Below are 21,877 nucleotides of genomic sequence, written 5' to 3'. Positions count from 1 at the left end.
CAAACCTATGTTGTAAATGCAAGGAAAAAGAAGGGACTTTTTATCCTATGTGGTGGGATTGCAGTAAAGTTAAAATGTTCTGGGAAATGATATATAATGAGTTAAAGCAAATGTTTCGTTTAACAGTTGTGAAAAAACCTGAAGCTTTTTTGTTAGGAATTGTGGGGAAAGACCTGCCAAAGAAATTTAAAAATATTTTTATGTATGCGACAACGGCGGCAAGAGTCTTAATAGCACAAGGATGGAAGAATGAAGAAATCCCGACGAAAGAACTGTGGCAAGAAAAACTGATGGACTATGTGGAATTGGCAAAACTGACATACAAACTACATGACAAGGATAACTGACTTTAAAGATGAATGGGAACCTTTTATAAAATATTTGAAGAAACAAAAAATGAACTGAACTCTTTGGCAAGTTTTGAATAAACATTCACAAAATCTTTATTGGTAATATATAGATAGACAAACTGAGGATCTTTACAATTTTACAACATGCAAATAAAAATATGTGTTGAGAAACCAGAGAAAGGAGCTGAGGGAGGGTGGATTTCTGTCTGGGGGGGGGATAATGTGGCTGATGTATCTTTGTTAAAATTATTATGTTGAAATTCTTAATTAAAAATATTTTCTTAAAAAAGAAAAGAAGCTAGAGTCTCTTCACCCAAACAAGGTTCATGAAGAAAGAAGAGAAAAATGGGAGCGAGCATGTATGAAACATAGCTTTGTTCTAGTCTGACCAAGATCTGAACCTACCAAAGCCTGCTTTCCTTAGGTCATTTGTAAGACACCAAAGTTAAAGTACTTCATCGGGAAGATAACTGTGTTGAAGATAAATAAGAATTACCTTTTCTGTTACTGGAAAGAGGAGAAGGATGGCACAAACAGGTCTTGGCACCATGCTAAGGAGTTCTGGTTCCATGCCGTAAACATCCACAAATTGCCAGCTGGGATGTATCCCTAGCTGTTTGAGAAACTAGGAAAAGAGATACACACATTAAGCATTTATCAATAAGTATAGCCTTCACACAGTGTACTGTAAAAAAAATTCTTTCCAAAAAAAAGGTAATATTTTGCATCTTTCAGTATGGTTCAACATAGACAGCACAACTGACAGAGGATGGTAGTAATAAGCAGCAATGTTAAGTTATGTATTATTAAGAAACTGAATTCTTCAAAGCTCAAGGAAAAATGGTTTTGCTTCTGGAACTTAAGTGTAGCTGAGATCTAGGCGGCAATGCAATCAGTTTTGCAAATTTAAGGCTGCCTGTGGCTAGTGATTCTCAAATTGCGATTCCTACACCCACCCATCCCTGCATTTTAAAGTAACTTTTCAAACTCGGAGGACTTTTATATAAGCGGTTTGTGATGTGGCAAGGCAATCTTCTACTCAAAGTAAGAAATTCAAGGGTTCCACAGCCTCTGGGTTCCACCCACCCAGTAATGCAAAGAAGCAACCTTCAAACTATGCTATTCCTAATTTCATTTCCCACTGCTCTCTCCAGAAATTAGAAAGTAACACAGTTGAGGATAACCAATTTTATCTTCAGAGACTCATCTGCAAGTTCTCTTACACTAATCAATACAGATGCACAAGAGAATAACTGTTCACATAGGTGACCCCACATTTTCCACATAGCCTCTGGCTTAACCCCTTAATCCTTATCCTGACCTGTGCCTGGATTTTAAAATGTGTTGACTGTACTTGGTAATGGCCATCACTTGCTTCTCCAATCCCTACTTAAGTTATAACAGAACTGAGGAGATAAACTACACAGAATAATTGATGGAAGAGGCTCAGGTATGGAGACAGACCCACGGTGTTTCTATTGCCACAAAACACACTAGGGGACCTGCAGCATGTACCATATTTTTTGCTCTATAAGACTCACTTTTTCCCTCCTAAAAAGTAAGGGGAAACGTGTGTGCGTCTTATGGAGCGAATGCAGGCTGTGCGGCTATCCCAGAAGCCAGAACAGCAAGAGGGATTGCTGCTTTCACTGCGCAGCGATCCCTATTGCTGTTCTGGCTTCTGAGATTCAGAATATTTTTTTTCTTGTTTTCCTCCTCCAAAAACTAGTGCGTCTTGTGGTCTGGTGCGTCTTATAGAGCGAAAAATACGGTAATTCTCAAATGCTTCACTAATCATAAATTGCCACCCAGGAAAAGGCCTAAAATAGGGTTGCAAAAATCTGAAGGCGTGCACTTCTCTGCATAAACCACTGATTATGCAGAGCTTGAAATTAAACAGCACCTGTCCAGGAACACAGATATAGAAGACTTATACTCGGTTGTCAAAATCTAGTTACCGATGGTACAAGCCGGGCCACTGGAATTCAGTAGATCTTTAACTTGTGTGCCACGTTAATGAACCTGCTGAACTCAATCGGATCCCACGCAAACAGCATTTATCTAACAGATAATGCATTTACAATACCAGCTTTTCAGGGCGGGGTCTCTGTGCCACTTACTCTGCAAGTTTATCTTCTTTCAGTCTTCCATATACTCTGCCAAAACCCAGCACTGGGGAAACCCAGCTATAGAATCAGTTCATCTCACACTCATGCGGCGCGGACTTCCACCACAAAGTTTAAAGGTGGCAAAATGAATACAGTGACATGGCAACTGTCGCTTGACACTCCTGCCTGCCTGAATCTTACCACTGTGGACATGGAGAGGAGAAGAAACAGCAGCTGCCATAATATATTTCTGTACCTCCCCCTCGAGTAAGCCAAGCAGGAGAAAATATGCACTACTTGGAGGCATTGCTTGCTTGCCATAAGGTCAGGCGACTGTGTAATTACAAGGCTGAATAATCCTCCAAAAAAAAAAAAAAAAAAAAGAGATTGTGAGGAGGTAAAGGTAAGAACTGCATTTACTGAATTTTACAGGGATGGCTTAGGCAAGAGTTACTGTACTAGTACTTATCTGTCACATAGGCCCAAAGGGAAATTCCTTCATGAACCTATGTGCTGATGCACTAGCTTTTGAGCATGCCAGAAAACTCATTTGCTGTGAAAGATTTCGTTACCACCCAAGCAATAAGCAATTAACCTGTCTCGTCTTCTCAGGGATGCTGTTGAGCAACATCGGCAAAAGCCTAATGTGTCACATTCGAAAGACCAGATTGCAATTTTTCACAAACACCACAAACCTCTTCCTCCACGTATCCAGCTCGGATTCAACATAAATTAAGATTCTTTATTCTGAATCTTGTACAAGAAAGTGCCTTGATGGTCCTTTATCTATCCTCTAAACAAGGGGTTAACTAGTAACTTACATATGTTTGTTCTTTTAAAAGTCACCCCTCATATTTTATACACATATTCAAAAGGAGGTCACCCTTCCACATCAACTCCATCACTTTTAATTGTTATCCTTTCCTAGAAAACTGATACTGTCCTATGCATACAGGAAGTGCATTTCCTTCCTGTGGTGTCACCTAGGACCAGTTATACAGGACAGAGCAAGAACTATGATAGGTATGGCAAAATACAGAAGTTGCATAGTCAACTGTCCTGGGTAGCTGACATACACAAAGGAAGATGATACCCCATTCCATTAATGCTTAAGACATGTTAAGATGCAAAAGATCTGAAGCTATGGTGAGGGAAACCAAGTGTTATAGAACCAAAACAATGTGTTAATAGAAATAGTGATGTGTGAGAATCAAGTTTCTAAGCATTGCAAATTATGATTAACAAGATTAAAGATACTGATACTTAGAAACATTATGAGACCATGCGATAAACAGTGATGAACACTGTTATCAAACACTGTTTATAAAACCATAAAACACATTTTTACGTTCATGAGTTTATTTTCTCCCAAACTTAAATTCTCCACAAGGAGATGCTTTCTCTAACAAAATGAGTAGGCTGCAAGGAGGCGGCCGAGGTATAATTTTTTGTGGTGACTGTGCAGGGCCTTGAAGGAGAATGGGAAACTCCCTGGCCTTAAAACAGGGAAGGCAGCGAGTCAATTTCTTGCAACAAATGCAAACATGTATTGCAGCATCCTGAAAGACCAACAGATTTATTGCAGCATAAGCTTTCATGGACCAGAGCTTACTTCATCAGATGCCCAAGTGTTATCCTCAGCTGACGGATGAGAGAGAGCCTGTGGGTGGGTGTACAATACACAGACACACATCCATGCACTCAGAGACAGAATAAAGGAGGAATATACACATCACAGCCAAAAGGTTATGGGAACAGAAGAGGTGCAAAATCCAAGAATACAACAAGCAAATTGTTATCTTAAATAAATAAATAAATAGGGGGGCCACTAGGTGGCGCATCGGAAGATGGCTGACAATAACATCTCTCCGACCCACACAAGGTAATTTGGAGGCTATGATGGGGGTAATTAGCCTCCTTAAACCCCCCCAGGATTGTGGGGGGGACGGCCCTTGCCTGCTGTGCCCTATACCACCCCCGAATTTGTGGGGGTGGGGGCACTAGGCACAAAGCCCTCCTGTGGGATTCCGGCACTCCTGGACGCCATCCCTGATTCGCGCCGCTAGTTGCAAGCATCTTCAAAAGAAACAATTTGGACGAGATAAATTGCACATGCTTCAAGGAAAAAGGGGAGTAAAGACTGCTGACAGAAGAGATCTCTGAAAACAAGACAAGAATAAAATATGAGAAGATACGTCAAGATACGGTATGACTGAGGGGGGAGGGGGGAAAAAACCTGCCTTCCTTTTTCTTATGTGATTTAACAAGAATCCCCTCCCCTAATGAGTCAGAAACTAAGGACTTAAGCTGTGGATTTAAGGCTGTGTGAAGATAAACTTTCGAACCAAAGCAATGTTTCAAGATGAAGCTGGAAAGCTAAGAGTTTTGGAATGACGCAGTTAAAAATGCCGTCGCCATTTTGGGAGGCATTGTTGGAGCTCTTGGGTCTGGGAGGAGAAAGAGAGAAATAGAGTTGTTTACATATCGTGGATCAACTTCTTGGTGGGACTTAAGAGCGACAAATGCCAAATTTATAATGGAAAGAGCGATGTTATCTACGAAAGAGATATATGGAAACCATCTGGACTTAGTGGAGGTACGGGAAATCCACACAGGATTATTATTTTGCTTATCGGCTTAAGGAGACTAACAGAAGAGATCGTAAAGGAAAAATAGAAATTATATGAACAAGATATGATGTGGAAACACCAAGATAAGACTGGATAGAATTATGAATTTTGTTTGGACTGATTGGGACTGATTTGGACATTAACGAAGTAATAAGAAGATGATCTGAATCCCCCTTTGGATCTTGAAGTATGGGTTCCCCCAACAAAATTTAAAAATTTGGCTTTGTAATTTGGAATTTATGTGATGTGATTTAATTTGATGTGATTGGCCAGTTAATAAAAATTATTTTAAAAAATAAATAAATAAATAAAAATATGCTCACCTGGTTTGTGACCTGAAAAAAAACAGGAAGAAAAAAAGTGATTTAGTTCTAATCGGTCACTAAGCAGTAAAACTTAAACTGGAAATGCTTTAGCTCATTTCCCACCCTCCTGAAATCCCCAACAGCTCATGCTCCCCTATGCATAACCTCCTCATCCCAGTCCCCCCCTTTCATTGTCTTTCATGCTGTCATCCTTACATTATACATATTGAGTTTCTATACTGTAGACCACCCTGTGATCACCGGATAGAAGGTGGTATATAGGTTTAATAAGCAAGCAAGTAAACAAACAAACAAACAACTGCCCCCCCCCCGTTTTTTTGTCATTTCTCTCCCAACCACCTTCCCCTCCATCCCAAAACAAACTCTGAATTGACTCCTACTGCCACTGCCACCACCCCAAACTTAAATATATAAAATGAAGCTGTTTGTCTATATGCATATATGTGTGCATGCAAGTGTGTGTGTGTGTACATATAAACTGTATATATATAATTGTATATACGGTATGCACATGTATGTATATGGTATGCACATGTATATATATGTGCATGCATGTCTATATTTATACTTGTGTGCATAAATATACTAATATATAGATGTATATAAATATGTGAGTATGCACATGTGTATGCATTAATATAAATATCTATTACATATATATATGTACGCGTGTGTGCATATACTTATATACAGATGTCAATAAACGTGAATGTGTGCACGTATATGCGTGTGCATTAATATAAATATATTGTGTATTACGTAGATACATATATATGCGCATATGTGCGTGTACAAATATACTTATATATAGATGTCAATAAATATGTGTGTGTGTCCGCATATATGCGTGTGCATTAATATAAATATATTGTGTTATGTAGCTACATATATGTGCGTATATGTGTGCGTGACTACATATATACCGTTTCCCCAAAAGTAAGGCATCCCCCCAAAATAAGACCTACTTCCAGTTTTGCCTCTCGCTGTAATATAAGGCTTCCCCCGAATATAAGGCCTCCCCGATAATAAGGCCACCCCGGAATATAAGGCCCCCGAAGCTACCGTAAGACATTGTACCGTACAGTGGCGTAGCGTGGGGGGTGCAGGGGGGGCCGGCCGCACCGGGCGCAACATCTGGAGTTAGGGCAAATCCACGGGTTAGGGCTGCAAATTACTTGCCTTGCCCCGGGTTCTGACAACCCACGCTACGCCACTGGTACCGTATAAAGGTAATAAATTTCCTTTTTCGCCTTTTTTTTGGTTCAACAATAAATGTGTACCGCATTCTTCTTCATGAAAAAATAATACATCCCCTGAAAATAAGACCTAGTGCATCTTTGGGAGCAAAAATTAATATATGACACTGTCTTATTTTCGGGGAAACAAGGTAGATGTAAATTAATATGTGTGTGTGTATATTCATGTAAGTCTGTGTGCATTACATATATAGATCTCTCTCTCTATCTAGCTCTCTCTCTATATATACACACACACACACACACACACACACATATATATATATATATATATATATATATATATATATATATATATATATATATATATATAAAAGCATATACACCTCGACGTGTGCGTGGCCCCCTCTTTCCTCCCCGTCCCCCGGCTCCCTCACCTCGGGGTTCGCCTCCAGAGGCAGCCAGCGGTGGGACTCCATGGCTCCCTTCCTCTCGCTCTCTTCCTCTCTCCCCGCTGCCGGCCGGGCTTCTCGAGACCTCGCTCTCCTGCTCCCTCGACGCGCTTCCGCCCGGAGCCCCGGCCCGCCCGCCCCGACGGACAGCGTCGCCCGCAGAGCCCGCCCCGCGCCCCTCCCCGCCGGAGAAAGGCGCGGCGCGTACCAACGCCTCCCAAGACGAACGGGGGGGGCAGGAAAGCAAATACGCACGCACATAAATGTGACCCTCCTTTTGTTTTCCTTTTACCCCCTCGCCGGCGGTATCAAAACAACGGAATAAAATGAGGACCGCGCGGCGTTGTGTAAATACGCCTGGTTTCCTTCTCTCCCCCCCCTCCTCTGCGATGAATTGGTTTCTCCCACGCCCGGCCGAGCAGCTGCAGGGGCAGTTTGCTGCCTCTAGAGGGCGCAGCTCGAGGTTCCTCTGTACTCTCGGCCGGCTCACCTGAGAGGCCAGGTGAGGCGGCGGCCTCGGGCGGCGCAGCATCCGCAGCGGGGGCCAATCTTTACTGGAGGAGACAGGAGAAGGCGGCTGCCCTCTTGAGGTTCCTTTCAGGCACCAAAATGTCTTGGGCCGGCCCTTACCTGGTAACAAAGTTTAATCCCTTGGGGGAAACCAGCCTCTGGCTCTTTTAGTACTTGTGAAAAAGAAGTATATAAAAGTATATAGAAGCAGCGCACCATGAGAGTTACCAGAATGCTTTCTTGGGTTTAGACTGAGAATAATAGAGTTGTAATAATAATAGCCTACTCAGTTGAGTTGGCAAAAATGAGAGAAAAACTTGAGACGTAATACTGATCAAACGTTTATTAAGAAATGCGGCATGTACCAAAAAATACCTTAAGGACTGCTGTAATAACGGGATGTCAGTGGCAGGACTTGAATGACTTCTGTGGTATGATGGATAATTATAAGAGGACATCATATTGATGAAAATTAACAAAAAGAAAATGGAAATTAATAGTGCGCTAGATAGACTAAGGGGTAAATTCATGATGGGGTGGCGGGAAGTCATTGGAGACTCAAGAAGAACGTATTGTGGTGTGAGGTAACAAATATTATTTTCTTTTCCTTTTTTCTGATTAATCCTTGTGTTTGTTACTTCTTTTTAATCTCAATAAAGCATTAAAAAGCAAAAAAAGAAGAATTGTAGTAGCAACAATAATAATAATAATATTAATAATTATTTCTACCCCGCCCATCTGGCTGTGTTTCCCTATCCACTTTTGGCAGCTCCCAAAAAAATATTAAAAACATGATAAAACATCAAACTTTAAAAAAAAAAAAAGTTGGAAGGGACTCCTTGCATTGAAAAGCAGCATTTCATGCCGGCATCTCCAGCTCAGTGCAACTGGAAAGGGTGAGGCAGAGCTTGAAATGAAACTACCTTCCCATTTTAACATGTAGATTTTGGGGGCTGACTGCCTAATGTAGTTTTCTTTTTGCATATTTAACAGGCATTGAATGTGAAATAGTTATTTCTGAGGGTGTTTAATATGCCAGTGTTTAACCTAACTAGGACATCTTCCCTATAAGGTCAGTCTGGCTAGTCCATCATTGGCCAGTAAAATGCTTCTAGTTTGCATGGCTTGAAGGTCCCGATCAGATACTTAGGTATCTAGTGTCTAAATACAGGACCCTACTTGCTTTTTGCGGCGCACTTACCCATACAATGTGAATATATGGTAGTTTCTTCTTTTAATATTGAAGGTGCTGTTGCAACACATTAGACCAGCCATCAATTTTTTATTGAGCAAGACTGCCAAGGAAGCCACAACACCATTAAATGAATGATTCACCCCCTGTTATTCACCCCAGTTTCTAGCAGTTAATAGCAAAGGAACAGCCTGAGCAAAATCTTCCAATACCTGAATACCTGATCATCCCAGATAATAGTTGTTGACAGCAGTACTTCCTGCTGTCTGGTTGTTTTTATGATTAGCTTTTAATTAATACATGACTATGACATTTTGATATCAGCTTCCGTGGATGCCTCAGTGCTGATTCACAATTTTTATATGCGCAATGCACATGATGCGGGTACACCTTCCATGCATCACAGAGTCACAACCAATCACAGCTTTCAGCAGGTGTCCATTGGATGTGTCTGGGGATGTCCCTCCCTTTCCCATCTGAAGTTCCCAAGCAACAAGCACTGCTGTACTGCATTTTTTCGGTTTAGCTTCTTTTGCCAATGATATAGCCAACTTAGCGTGGCCAGGGTGTTTCATCACATACAGGAGACCCTCAGCTTTCAATTGGGTTTTATTCCAGTATGTGAGGCCCTAATCATGCATGGTCAAAACATGTTGGATTCGAAGCTGGGTGGGATTGCCAGTCTTTTTTCCCTCAGACACCTAAATCCTTTCCATCCTCTCTTATTTTTTTTATTTGCCAAGCGTGTAAAGCTTGAATGCACACAAGTTAAATGTACATAAGTTGCAAGTCACCTGTAGTGCATGTTCTGTCTCTTCTGTTGTATTCTATTGCAACTTCAATAAATTAATAGCTTGTTAAGTACCGTAACTTAATGCTGGAGTCTGCCTTAGAAGATTCTTTGTTCAAAAACAGCCACTTTAAAGTCAGTAGCAATAAATGGATACAAAACCTGACATCAGAAGGGGTAGCTATTCAGAAACCCCTGGGAGAAAACTTCAAGCTTTCGGGACACTTCTGCTACTGACCTTAAAATGGCAATTTTCAAACACAGGAACGTCAAGATCAAGCATGAAAATGCTAAATTACAACAGTTTGATAACAGGGGATTTGTGACAAGAGCAGCCTCTGCAATGCTGGAACGAAATAATCTTTTCCAATCCAGGTGGGACTGTGTTCAAATTTATTACAATCAAGCAATCATTTTATATGTATGCTGCCTTTCCAAAGGTAAAACCATGTTCAAGGAGGCTGACAACATATTAAAAATTACATCACTACAAAATGTAACAAAAGTCGTTATAAACAATGAACAAAACATCAAAAAGTACCCAAATGCAATGTTTTCCCTGCCCCGTTGGTTGGACGTAGCCAATGAAGGACGAATCGTTCGCAAGAGAAAAAGAGAAAATGGCCGCCTGGCTGCAAGAGGATGACATGTATTGAGTAAGTTGTAACTCTTTCTGACCTTTCTTGCCCCCACAATGTCGCAGCAGCACGTGCTCCCCCAGAGCAAGGAAACCCTCCTTCAGTCTTACAACAAGAGGTTGAAAGATGACATCAAGTCGGTCATGGATAACTTCACAGAGATAATCAAAACGGCAAAGATTGAGGAAGAAACCCAAGTTTCTCGGGCAACCCAAGGCAAGCAGGACAACTATGAGATGCATGTCAGAGCTGCAAATATTGTTCGGGCTGGCGAGTCTCTTATGAAGCTTGTCTCTGACCTAAAACAGTTCCTGATCCTCAATGACTTCCCTTCCGTCAACGAAGCCATCAAGCAGCGGAACCAGCAGTTGCGCAGCCTTCAGGAGGAATGCGACAAGAAGCTGATTGCCCTGCGTGATGAGATCTCCATAGACTTCTATGAGCTGGAGGAAGAATATTACTATTCCAGGTACAAATGAAGCCATGGACGGTTCCCCTGTAGTAACCACAACAATTTCCTGTTTCTGACATGGGGGGGGCGGCGGCGGCAGGTTGTGTGTGAAAATGACAACAACTGTCCTTGTTTTAAAAAGCATCCCTAAATTCTCAGCATCCCAAAGAATTCTGGCCCCAAAGCAGTTTTATTGAGTACTTTATGTGTGGCGTGAGAGGTGGCTGGAGGGCAAGTGCACCACGTCACTAGGACTTTCTGCACGGAGATGTGGAGATCTGCTCCCTCATCGACACTGTGATCTTGTCACCTAAATGACTTGCAAACAGGAATCAGGATCTTGATTAAATTGCAATCCTAACCATGTCTACTCAGAAGTCAGGACCGGATTTAGGTTTGATGAAGCCCTAAGCTTCTGAAGGTAATGGGGCCCTTTATATGTCCAGCTGTCCTTTGTCAACAACAAGTTGTCGCTGGTTTTTGTGTTGAATATGTGCTATACAGTCATACTTCGGGTTACAGACGCTTCAGGTTGCTTTTTTTGGGTTACGGACCGCCGAAACCCGGAAGTACCGGAACGGGTTACTTCTGGGTTTCGGCAGTCACACATGCGCAGAAGCGCTAAATAGTGCTTTTCACATGCGCAGAAGCGCAACCTGCGCGTGCACAAACGCGCTGCTGTGGGTTGCGAATGTGCACCCTGCACGGATCATGTTCAAAACCTGAGCGTCCACTGTATGGCTATTTATGGACCTAATAGGTATCTAAAGCCATTTGCACATAACAAAATATGTATTTTATCAAAGTACATCCAGTCCCCCCCCCCTTTAAATTTTTTGGAGACCCCCAAGAGAGTGGGGCCCTAAGATATAGCTTGTTTAGCTTATACGTAAATCTGGCACTGTCAGAAGTAAATCCTCTGGAATTAAATGGGGTTTGTTCCTAGCTAAGTGGGATTAAACTGCTTTGAATTTATTTATTTTTTACAATCAAGTGGTGTATAAATTTTATGAAATAAATAATAAATGAAGATGCCAGCTTTAGGCCACATTCATACAATACATTGAAAGCACTAGGATGCCATGCTGAACAGTTATTGATTCCCCCGGATAATTATGGGAGTTGTAGTTTTTGAATGGTGCAGAGATTACAGCAGGGTCAGCAAACTTTTTCAGCAGGGGGCTGGTCCACTGTCCTTCAGACCTTGTGGGGGGACTATATTGGGGGGGGGGATGAATGACTTCCTATGCCCCACAAATAACCCAGAGATGCATTTTAAATAAAAGCACACATTCTACTCATGTAAAAACAACAGGCAGGCCCCACAAATAACCCAGAGATGCATTTTAAATAAAAAGACACATTCTACTAAAAACACACTGATTCCCGGACCGTCCGCAGGCTGGATTTAGAAGGCGATTGGGCTGGATTCGGCCCCCGGGCTTTAGTTTGCCCAGTGGCGTAGCGTGGGTTGTCAGCACCCGGGGCAAGGCAAGTAATTTGCGCCCCCTAACCCGTGGATTTGCGCCCGGTGCGGCCGGCACCCCCCACGCTACGCCACTGAGTTTGCCTACCCATGAATTGCAGAATTGCAATTCATTCCCAGAGTTCTCTGTTAAAATGGATTGATTGTTAAGTCACTCTGGAAATTGTAGGTCTGTGAGGGGAACAAAGGCCTCCTAATATTGCTTAGCACCCTTAACTACAGCTCCCAGAGTTCTTTGGGAGAAGCCACGATTGTTTAAAGTGGTATCGTATGCATGGTATGAGCATGCCATAGTCAGACAACAGTATCTGAAGGGCTGCAGTCCAGAAGATATGGAACTTTGGGGTTTTGGATGCAATCATATGCACACTTAGCTGAGAGGAACCACAGCTGAATAGAGGGGGGCTTGCTTCTGAGTAAAGATACATAAAGGTAAAGGGACCCCTGACCATTAGGCCCAGCCGCAGACGACTCTGGGGTTGCGGCGCTCATCTCGCTTTACTGGCCGAGGGAGCCGGCGTACAGCTTCTTGGTCATGTGGCCAGCATGACTAAGCTGCTTCTGGTGAACCAGAGCAGCGCATGGAAACGCCCTTTATCTTCCTGCCGGAGCGGTACCTATTTATCTACTTGCGCTTTGACGTGCTTTCAAACTGCTAGGTTGGCAGGAGCTGGGACCAAGTAACAGGAGCTCACCCCGTCGCGGGGATTCGAACCGCTGACCTTCCGATCGACAAACCCTAGGCTCTGTGGTTTAACCCACAGCGCCACCCGCGTCCTTAAAGATACATAGGATTGGACATAATAAGCATTTTTTATTCTGTCTGTGATGACTGGACCATGAGTTTCCAGTTTGGGAATCTTAAGATGTGTTCAAAACAAAGCAATATTTTAAGAATTGTTTTGTTAGGCTACATTATATTATATTATATTACACATACATATATCCCATTAAGAATATTTGCTGGGGGGGGGGAAGTGCCCAAATAAATTGAACAATTTCCACATAAATCAATAGGATCCAAAACAGAAATAAAAAAAACGCTGCTGCAGCAAAACTCGGCTCCCAAACAAGCCCCGCCTTAAATGACAGCCCAGCCAAAGATTCCTACAGACCTCTGGGTGAACGTTGGACTCCAACTCCCATCAGCCCCTGCTAGCATGACGAACGGCAAGGAGTTATGGGAGTTGTAGTCCAGAAGAAATAAAATTCAGCGGGAAGAGGGGAGAAAGGAGCGCTTTCAGGGGGAAGCGGCCGCGACTTATTCCAGCGAGAGTCAACTGATTCCCCCGGGCAAAAATGCATGCTCGTAAACCGGCCAAAGCGACCAAGAGCGGAAGAAGCTCCGCCATCGGAAACAACGGAGGGAAACCCTGGCTTCTGATTGGCTAGGAGGGAAGTCTCGGAAGGAGAAAAATGCTTTGTTGCCGCGAAGTGACCAATCAGGGAGCCGCTCGTTGTTCGCCGACGTTCCAAGGCGTTCCAAAGTGGGAGGCGCGTCCTTTGATGTCCGTGGCTGCGGGAGCCGCCGCGATGGGGCTCGGAAAGCCGCTCGCACCGTGGGGTGAGTTTGGGGAGAGGTTAGTCGCTTTGGGGACTGAACGAGGAAGCATGCCGTGGAAGCTATTTTTAAAAAAAGGCGGGGAGGGCTAAAAGCCCATATATTTTTACCCGGGAGTAAGCCTTGTTGAACATAGTGTGGGTTTTTTCCTTGAAAAAGGCGTGGAATAACTATATTATTATTATTATTATTATTATTATTATTATTATTATTATGGCTAAGGGTGTAAATGAGGAGGGTTCTGGGGAACCGGCCCATCGCCTCAAGTGCTTCCTGGTCTACATTGCCTCCTAACTCTGCTTAATAATAATTATATTAATAATAGTTTATTATTTATACCCCACCCATCTTCCGCTTCGAGCAAAATATTAAAATACAATAATCATAAAATATTAAAAGCTTCCCTAAACGGCACTTCCCACTTCCTACATAGGTGGTTCTAGATTCAGGTAGGTAGCCGTGTTGGTCAGACGCATTTGAGATAAATAATAATAATAAAATTGTCTGTAAGGTGCACCTGGACAGTTTTTTAATTTTTTATTTCAAGTGCATAGGTGGTGTTTATCCTGTGCGTCTTTTGCAAGCCGCCTTCTCAACATGCTTGCTCTCAAGTAAGCCCTCTATTTCACTTTTAGCCCTACCTAGAAGCTATGCCTTGCTATTATTTGCTGTTTATTAAATTTGCATATCGCCTTTCCCCTGTAGATCTCAGGGTGGTTAGTGGACCTTTAGATTTTGTGAGAGGGTTACAGCTCATCCTTGACCCCTGGCTGTGTTGCCTGGGACTGATAGGAATCAAAGTGCAACAGCATCAAGAGAGTCACCGATCCTCCATCGCTGCTTCAGGTTGTCCTCAGAATAATCGCCCTACAGTTTCTTTATCCTAGAATCATAGAAGTATAGATTTGGAAGGGCCCCTAAAGGTCATCCAGTCCAACCCTCTGAAGTGCAGGAGTCACAACTAGATCATCCCTGACAGATGGCCATCCAATCTCTGCTTTAAAACCTGCAAGGAAGGAGAGTCTACAATCTCCCAAGGGAATCTGTTCCGCTGTCAAAACAGCTCTTACTGCCAGAAAGTTCTTGCTGATGTTTAGCCACAATCTCCCTTTTTGCAACTTGAAGCCATTGGTTTGAATCCTACCTTCTGAGCAGGAGAAAAGAAGCTTGCTCCATTTTCCATGTAACAGCCCTTGAGATATTTGAATATCTTGTCTCCTCTGTCTACTCTTTTGCAGGCTAAACTTATCCAAATCTCGCAACAGTTCCAAATAAGGTTTTGTTTCCAGACCCTTAAGTGCAGGGCAAACTCGGCTCTCTAGATGTTTTGGGACTACAACTCCCATCATCCCTAGCTAACAGGACCAGTGGTCAGGGATGATGGGAGTTGTAGTCCCAAAACATCTGGAGGGCCGAGTTTGCCTATGCCTGCTTAAGTGTTTCCTGCCACACCCCGCCCAGTGAACACCTAATTTTTCCTGACTTCCTGCGTATGCTTTGCCCCTCAAAAAAACTCCATTCCATACTTGTGTGGACTACGGATGTCTAGGAGATGCTTGATTCACTTCCCAATATTCATCATTTTTGCAGCCACTATTGAGCAGAAAACAACTTCTCCTTATTCATTCATTAGTTGGGTTAAATAATACAATGTTTATACTTTTATCTAATAGCAAAATACCTTTTTTGTTTTTTTAAAAAAAATATTTGCTATTCTGTTTTATCATATCAGTGCATAGTATGTTACACTCAAGCCTGTGGTAGTAAGAGAGAAAGAGAAAAATAAATAAATATAAGACATATATCTGTAAATAATAGTAACATATTCCTCCAGTTTAATTGACTCTTATGAGCTTTAATTTTAACTCCTCTTCCACTCTTTCTCTTGTTTCCTATCTGTTGTCTTTTTGACTGCGTTTTCTGATTCTACTAAATTATTTTCATTACTTTACACTATTCCGCTTTGTCACATCTACTGCTGAGTATTTTTCCCCTGTTACACTTATTTTCTTCTTATATTTTCCATATGTTCTATATGTAACATCCAGTCCTCTTTTTAAATTCTTACCGTCAATATTTCTTACATCTATTTGTCATGCTGCCACGTTCTATACATTTTAATATTTTAAGGTGCCGTTCTTCTCTTGATGGCCCTGCATCTGTTCTCCACTTTTGTGCTACGAAAATTCCTTCTGGGAATATTAACAATAGAAATCCCCAAAAACAAAACTGCTCTATGGATGTATGCGACTACAGCTGTCCGAATTCTAGTAAAAGACCTTTTGAAAACCATTTGTGGAGCAGTTCAGTTTGTGGAGCCCTGCTGTTCATATGAGCCAGAGCGTAAGGTGTTTTGGGGAAAACACTATTTTTTGCTGTGCCAAGGCAAACAGGTGCAGCTGAGGGGTTTAAACCCACCAGCGAAGTGCACAATTTTGGGGATTTTCTTCAGGCTACTGCCAGCGAGATACCCACTGGTGGCCATTTTCCACCCAGCTGGTGCATTGGTTAGAGTTGCACAGTGATTTAAATGTGAAGCTCAAAATCTCTCTGTTTTGCAGATTTTGGCAGCGCCACGGACATCATCAGAACAATACCACAGGATCTTTTTGCAGAGCTAGTAAGTAACTTCTTTCCCCCTTTTAATCATGGATCATTTTATAGCGATTTTGCTCGATTGTGTGTCTTTTGGTTTTTTAATTCCCTTCCTAGTATTTCTGATGCACAGTTTCATGAAAGAAAAACAGTTTTGCTTCAGAGGATGGTGGGATGGAGCCATACTGCCTCACATGGGACTGGAATATATTTTAAAACTTGAGACGCACTCCACTGAAAACAGTGGAGCTTACTTCCGAGTAAACATGCATAGGTGACACAGCTCATAAACATTTCTACCACCTACCACTTTACATTTAAGGAAAGCTTATTTATTTGTCTCCAAGATAAACTTCAGATTTTTTTTGTATTATTTAACTTATATTCAGAAAATACCGTATTGGCCTGAACATAAGCCGCACCCACAAATAAACCACACCTCTAAAATTCAAGGGCGGGGGAGAGAGAAAAAAAGACAATACCTGAATATAAGCTGCTCCCTTAAAATTCTGCAGGCACTCACACCCATAAATGGCAAATGTAGAAGAAAATCCTATGGGTACTAGAGAAGACCCACAAGTGGGTTAAACACCTGTTCGTAGCACCATAAATGCAAATAAAAAATCAATACTGCACTGTAAAATACGAGGAAAGCGACGAATGACATTAGAATTAATTGTACAACAGTCTCAAGCTCGCAAATAGGCAATAAAACTTTTTTTGTTCCGTTTTACTGTATGTCTGTTTCAGTAGCGATATTGTAAAACCCAATTTTTGTAAGGTCGCGAATTTAAGCCGCACTTTGGTAACTTTTCGCGGTCGGAATTTGGGGAAAAAAGTGTTGCTTATGTTCAGGCAATATGATACTTTCCAACAAATCATTAGAGTTGAAACCGTTTTAGGTTCCAGCCTGTTAATATTATGGCCGCATTTGCACATAACTCTAAGAAACCATAGTTTAATGTGAAAATGATGGTTCCTGGAGAGGAGACAGCAGCCACTTTAGCCAGTTGATGCAAGCCATAGTTTGGCTTAGTGTTACGTTCAAACCAGGCCCTTATCGCCTTATTGGCAAATGTAGAGTGCTTGGCCAAGTAAAGACTATTATGTACAGACCCAGGGACAGCCTCCGTGGTTCAACTGTCCAAGGGGGCTGGACTAGGTGAGTCCTTTCCAACTCAAAATTTAAAAAATAATTGAACAGAAATGTAAATTTAATTTACAGAAGTATATACTGCTATATCATTTTTTAAAAAATCTAAGTGGCTTACAGTAGTACCTATGCATAAGAAAAACACATAAAAATGTAAAATCTGAGACTATCAATTTCCATTATGGAAAGACGTAATCTTAATTGCTGGCCTAAGCCAGGTGGCATAGGAAAGTTTCACAGACGTTTAAAGGTTGAAACAAGATGCACGATGAATCTTTAGCTTTAGTTGATTGTTTACCGTTTAAAGGTAAGTTTCATATTAGCAAGGCCCATTCTTGGAAATATGGATATCCGAGAGAATTTACAATAGAAGCAAAGGACATCCTTAATGCCCTTTTATTTAATCTTTTTTATTATATATAGTTTATAGTTTCCCCAGCCACTCTGGGCGGCTCCCAATCGAGTGTTAAAAATACAGCATTAAATTATTGGCCGTCCTTTAGTACAGTAGCTCACTATAGCCAAGGAAGCCTAAAAATAAGTCTTCCCTTTAACTCTCAGTCTCGGTTATTTAAATGTGTATGCATTAATCAGTCAGCTAAAACTTCTGGTTAAAGCTTGCAGCCATGGGTAGATTATGAAAATTGTCCAGGCAAGGCCTTCCCTACCATGAGGTTGATAAGTCGCTAGCTGATTGACAGTTGCCATGTTTTTGAATGATCTTAAAACCAGGGATTCTTCTACCCCCATTTTATCACTCTATTGCCATTGAAAGCAAATGAATGCTGTTTCATTCCGGGGTTTGGGGGGGGCGGATCCTTTTAATTCCCACAAATTGCATTTGCAATTAGCAAGTAGTTGTCATCTAAGAACCATTTAAAATCTTCTTTCTTTGCAGTGTCAGCAAATCATTCAGAATCTTCAGTGTCAGATCCCAGCTGTGAACACAGTGGAACTATGTCAGGTAAACTGAATCGTTAAAACAATATTGCATGCATATTAACAACACCTGTTATTAATTTGTCCTTTGCTACAACCCTATGAACTGCGTTTCTCTCCTAGAGATTTCAGGCAGCTGGGATTGAAATAGTCACTAGTGACCTGGAAAAGGTTGTTAATGCCATTTCCTTTGTATTCAGGTAAGCAAACATGGTCCTCGGATCTCTTTAACTACATCGCTACTGTTTACTGCAAGGAAGAAATTTAGTATCTGTAATTATGAGCAGTGCTTCTGTGAATTAAAAATACTGATTTACCCTTATAGCCTGGTTTGTTAGCCTGCCCTATAATCATCTACGATATACAGGGATTCCTCATACATATTCTTTGGTACACCATTGGCCCAAGGCAAACCATGATGCTCTGCTTAACCTCCTTGACAGTTTCCTTTGTGAGATAATTCCAGAATTCACTGGAGGAAGAGCAAGCCACAAGTATGATAAATGATCTAATTTTGTTTAATTGTATTTTATTTTATTTGTGTTTTTTTTACAAAAACCCTGCTAAAATAGGTGTAAAACAGTCTTCCAGGGGACAAGCAAAATTTAAAATCAGCTCTTTTCTATTTAAAATCTAGCAGTGAAGTCTTCCTTTCCCCTCCTTTCCTTTTTTTGTTTTGTTTAGCACAGCAGCAAAAGATAAACTCTCGCCAGAAGACCTGTCTACCAGGCTAGGAGGTGCAGCTGGTACTCTGCCGAAACAAGCTGTCCAGGTTCTTCGTCACGTCTGGAACGAACAGGGCAGCTCGATTGCGGTGTCGGAAGATGCCAAAAATGTAGCAGTTGTTGGACGGGTAAAACAATTTGTTTCAAAGGAGGTTTGCACTGGGGTAGCCTCTTTCTGCAGAGCATGGCGTAAAATTCTAGTTGTATATTATTGTTGTCCCATGACACAGTATCCTGGTTTGCATACCACATTAAACCATAGTTATTTAGGAAAAAAACCCCACATGAACGAGCAGCACAATGTTGCATGCTGTGCAAAAGTTTCCAGGGCTCTGGCTGCTATCTCTGAGCTGCAGATGTAGGAATGTTGTTTTGTGCAAACTGGGGCTCGTGGTTTGTTTGGGGGAAGCAAACTATGAGCCTGGGTTCAGACCAAAAAACATCATTATTAATTAAATGACCATTGGTTTCTAAGCTGTGTTTTAATGTGGCATCCAAGGTTTGCCACAGCTCTGTTGACATCGACGACAACTTGGTTCACATCTGGATTAGCTTGATGTGAACCAGAATATCAAGGAGGGAACATGAGCATGTGAGGGGAAGAAACTGCGCATGTGCCCAAGTCTGTTTAATGGAATGCCAAAGCATGGTTTGGTGCTGCATTTGAACACGCTACTTGCGCATTCTGCCAGCCTTGAAGAACTCATATTGGCCACAGTGTCTGATTCTCTCTCTTTATTTATTTCCAGCTTATTGATTTTCAGTGGAAGCTGGGGATGGCAGTGAGCTCCGACAGCTGCAAATCTCTGAAGTCTCCTTATGTTACGATGGCAGTAAAAGTGGCAGATGCTTCAGGCCACATCACAAGCAAAACATTTGAAATGACGGTCCCACAATTTCAGGTTTGTATAATAACATAACCCCTTTTAAAGGTTGACACTTGTTCCAACGTGGTTACAAATCAACTGGGTTGCAATGGAAACTCCATTGGTTTTCTGTGTTCCTGTTAACTTAAGACTTGAAAACTGGAAATGCATTGACTTTTTGAAATACGTTTTGTGTAACGGTGTACTATGATTGGCTCTAGAATAATAATAATAATAATAATAATAATTATTATTATTATTATTATTATTATTAATACTCCGCCCATCTGGCTGAGTTTCCCCAGCCACTCTGGGCGGCTTCCAATCAAGTGTTAAAAACAATACAGCATTAAATATTGAAAACTTCCCTAAACAGGGCTGCCTTCAGATGTCTTTTAAAGAGAAGAATAGCTGCTTATTTCCTTCACACCACTACCAAGAAGGCCCTCTGTCTGGTTCCCTGTAACCTCACTTCTCGCAATGAGGGAACCGCCAGAAGGCCCTCGGTGCTGGATCTCAGTGTCTTGGCTGAACGATGGGGGTGGAGACGCTCCTTCAGGTATACAGGACCGAGCATGAAAAAGAGAGAGAATTTGGACATTAGAGGAGAGAAGGGACGTTGAAGAAGTGCAGAAGTGTGAAAAGGCCCTGACTGGGGATTTGAACTTGGAGATACAAGCCAAACACTGTAGGTCAACTTCCCCCAACTTGTGTCATCCCAATGTTTTGGACTGTAACGTTGATCAGCCTCTGCCAGCATGAGCTGCGGTTAGAGATTTTGGTAGTTCTAGTCCTAAACATTTGGGGGGCACCAGTTTGAAGTAGGCTGCTACATCTCACGGACTGTGTATCCAAATAATCGTATATCCTTTCCTTTTATTTCCATTTTAGAACTTCTACAATCAGTTCAAGGAAATGGCAGCCGTCCTTGAGACAGTTTGAGCATCTGCTGTGCAGCTTGTTTTGAACCAAATGAGCTGTTCCTGTTTGCCTTAAAACATTGTGGTTTCTGCTAAGAGAAGGTGTCATTTCAATTTCCTACGCGACTTTGCCCATCTGCTGGACCGTTCATGTTCAAAGGCCTGTAAAATGCCTTAGATACTGAAATGCTACACACATGTAGAAGGATGTGCTGCTTAAGAGCAAATGTAGTGGGCATAGGATTTTCACCATACAGAAGAACCCAGAAAAGTGATACTGTGCAGGAGATGTTGCCCGAGTGCTGTTGGGCCACAATTATAAAGCTTGTGGTTTCTGTTAATTTTTAGCTCTATCATATTGATTAGCCTGTTACCCATGAAACGTGGCATGCCACATATTTTGGGAATCCAAAATGCTGTTGTTTTCTATTAAATCTAATGATGGGAAAAATCGTTGCACCTTTATTTCCCTGATTGTCTGCTGCCTTTTGCTTATGAACCTTAAGTCTGTGTGTGAATGTACTTGTCTGCTGCTAGACGTTTTAAACACAGTAATTTTAGGCTGGGATTTGTAGTTTTCCATGCATGCCCCAGACTGCAGAACCTTGGGCCTTCTGAAAATCAGGAGTGGTCCGAGGAGTCTGCATCTGATAAACAAAACTGTCTGGCTGTCACCTGTATGCATGCATGTTCCCTTTTTTTTAGATGCCAGCTAGCCCATTAAAGGTAAAGGGACCCCTGACAGATAAGTCCAGTCGTGAACGACTCTGGGGTTGCGGCACTCATCTCGCTTTACAGGCTTTATATTTGTCCGCTCCACAGACAGTTTTTCGGGTCATGTGACCAGCATGACCAAGCCGCTTCTGGCGCAACGGAACACCAACACCAGAGCACCGCACGGAAACGCCGTTTACCTTCCCACCGGAGCGGGACCTATTTATCTACTTGCACTTTTTGGCATGCTTTCAAACTGCTAGGTTGGCAGGAGC

General features: G+C 42.0%; 3 protein-coding genes and 1 long non-coding RNA gene across 9 annotated transcripts in view; 2 read left to right on the top strand and 2 right to left on the bottom strand.

The window, feature by feature from the left end:
- Positions 1-7,271, bottom strand: part of UCHL3 (ubiquitin C-terminal hydrolase L3) — a 31,705-nt gene extending 24,434 nt beyond the window's left edge. The window contains exons 1-3 of one of the 4 annotated variants that reach the window (XM_083610935.1): positions 7,048-7,212; positions 5,412-5,423; positions 847-975 (exon numbers count right to left, since the gene is read on the bottom strand). In XM_083610935.1, the coding sequence (XP_083467061.1) occupies positions 847-975; positions 5,412-5,423; positions 7,048-7,089 (183 nt within the window). In that variant the 5' untranslated portion in view covers positions 7,090-7,212. Of the gene's footprint in view, positions 1-846; positions 976-5,411; positions 5,424-7,047 lie in introns of all 4 variants that reach the window. The other 3 variants (XM_083610937.1, XM_083610938.1, XM_083610936.1) reach the window with 3 other exon arrangements.
- A 97-nt stretch (positions 7,272-7,368) lies between these two features.
- LOC310761252 (mediator of RNA polymerase II transcription subunit 22) lies at positions 7,369-11,806 on the top strand. 3 transcript variants are annotated; one of them, XM_083611161.1, is made up of 2 exons: positions 7,369-7,695; positions 10,261-11,806. In XM_083611161.1, the coding sequence occupies exons 1-2, from the start codon at positions 7,672-7,674 to the stop codon at positions 10,669-10,671; spliced, it is 435 nt and encodes a 144-aa protein (XP_083467287.1). In that variant the 5' UTR covers positions 7,369-7,671; the 3' UTR covers positions 10,672-11,806. The 3 variants fall into 3 exon arrangements, with proteins under 3 accessions (XP_083467287.1, XP_083467286.1, XP_083467288.1); XM_083611160.1 differs by having other exon boundaries at positions 10,258-11,806; XM_083611162.1 differs by lacking the exon at positions 7,369-7,695 and having other exon boundaries at positions 7,709-11,806.
- Positions 11,807-13,372: 1,566 nt separating this feature from the next.
- Positions 13,373-21,339, top strand: COMMD6 (COMM domain containing 6). Its single transcript, XM_083611077.1, has 7 exons — positions 13,373-13,693; positions 16,252-16,310; positions 18,337-18,402; positions 18,501-18,577; positions 19,062-19,230; positions 19,852-20,004; positions 20,860-21,339. Exons 1-7 carry the CDS (start codon positions 13,546-13,548, stop codon positions 20,908-20,910), a joined length of 723 nt encoding a protein of 240 aa, XP_083467203.1. The 5' UTR covers positions 13,373-13,545; the 3' UTR covers positions 20,911-21,339.
- Positions 19,064-20,860, bottom strand: LOC310761304. Its single transcript, XR_014547357.1, has 2 exons — positions 20,539-20,860; positions 19,064-20,185 (listed from the first exon to the last, which is right to left on the bottom strand). It is a non-coding gene; the product is annotated as an uncharacterized lncRNA (long non-coding RNA).
- Positions 21,340-21,877: the final 538 nt, after the last annotated feature.

This window comes from Podarcis filfolensis, assembly GCF_964270895.1.
Source record: "Podarcis filfolensis genome assembly, chromosome: 4".
Taxonomy (NCBI): Eukaryota; Metazoa; Chordata; class Lepidosauria; order Squamata; family Lacertidae; genus Podarcis; species Podarcis filfolensis.
The sequence above is the reverse complement of the archived record's forward strand: the minus strand, read 5'-3'. Positions and strand labels throughout refer to the sequence as shown.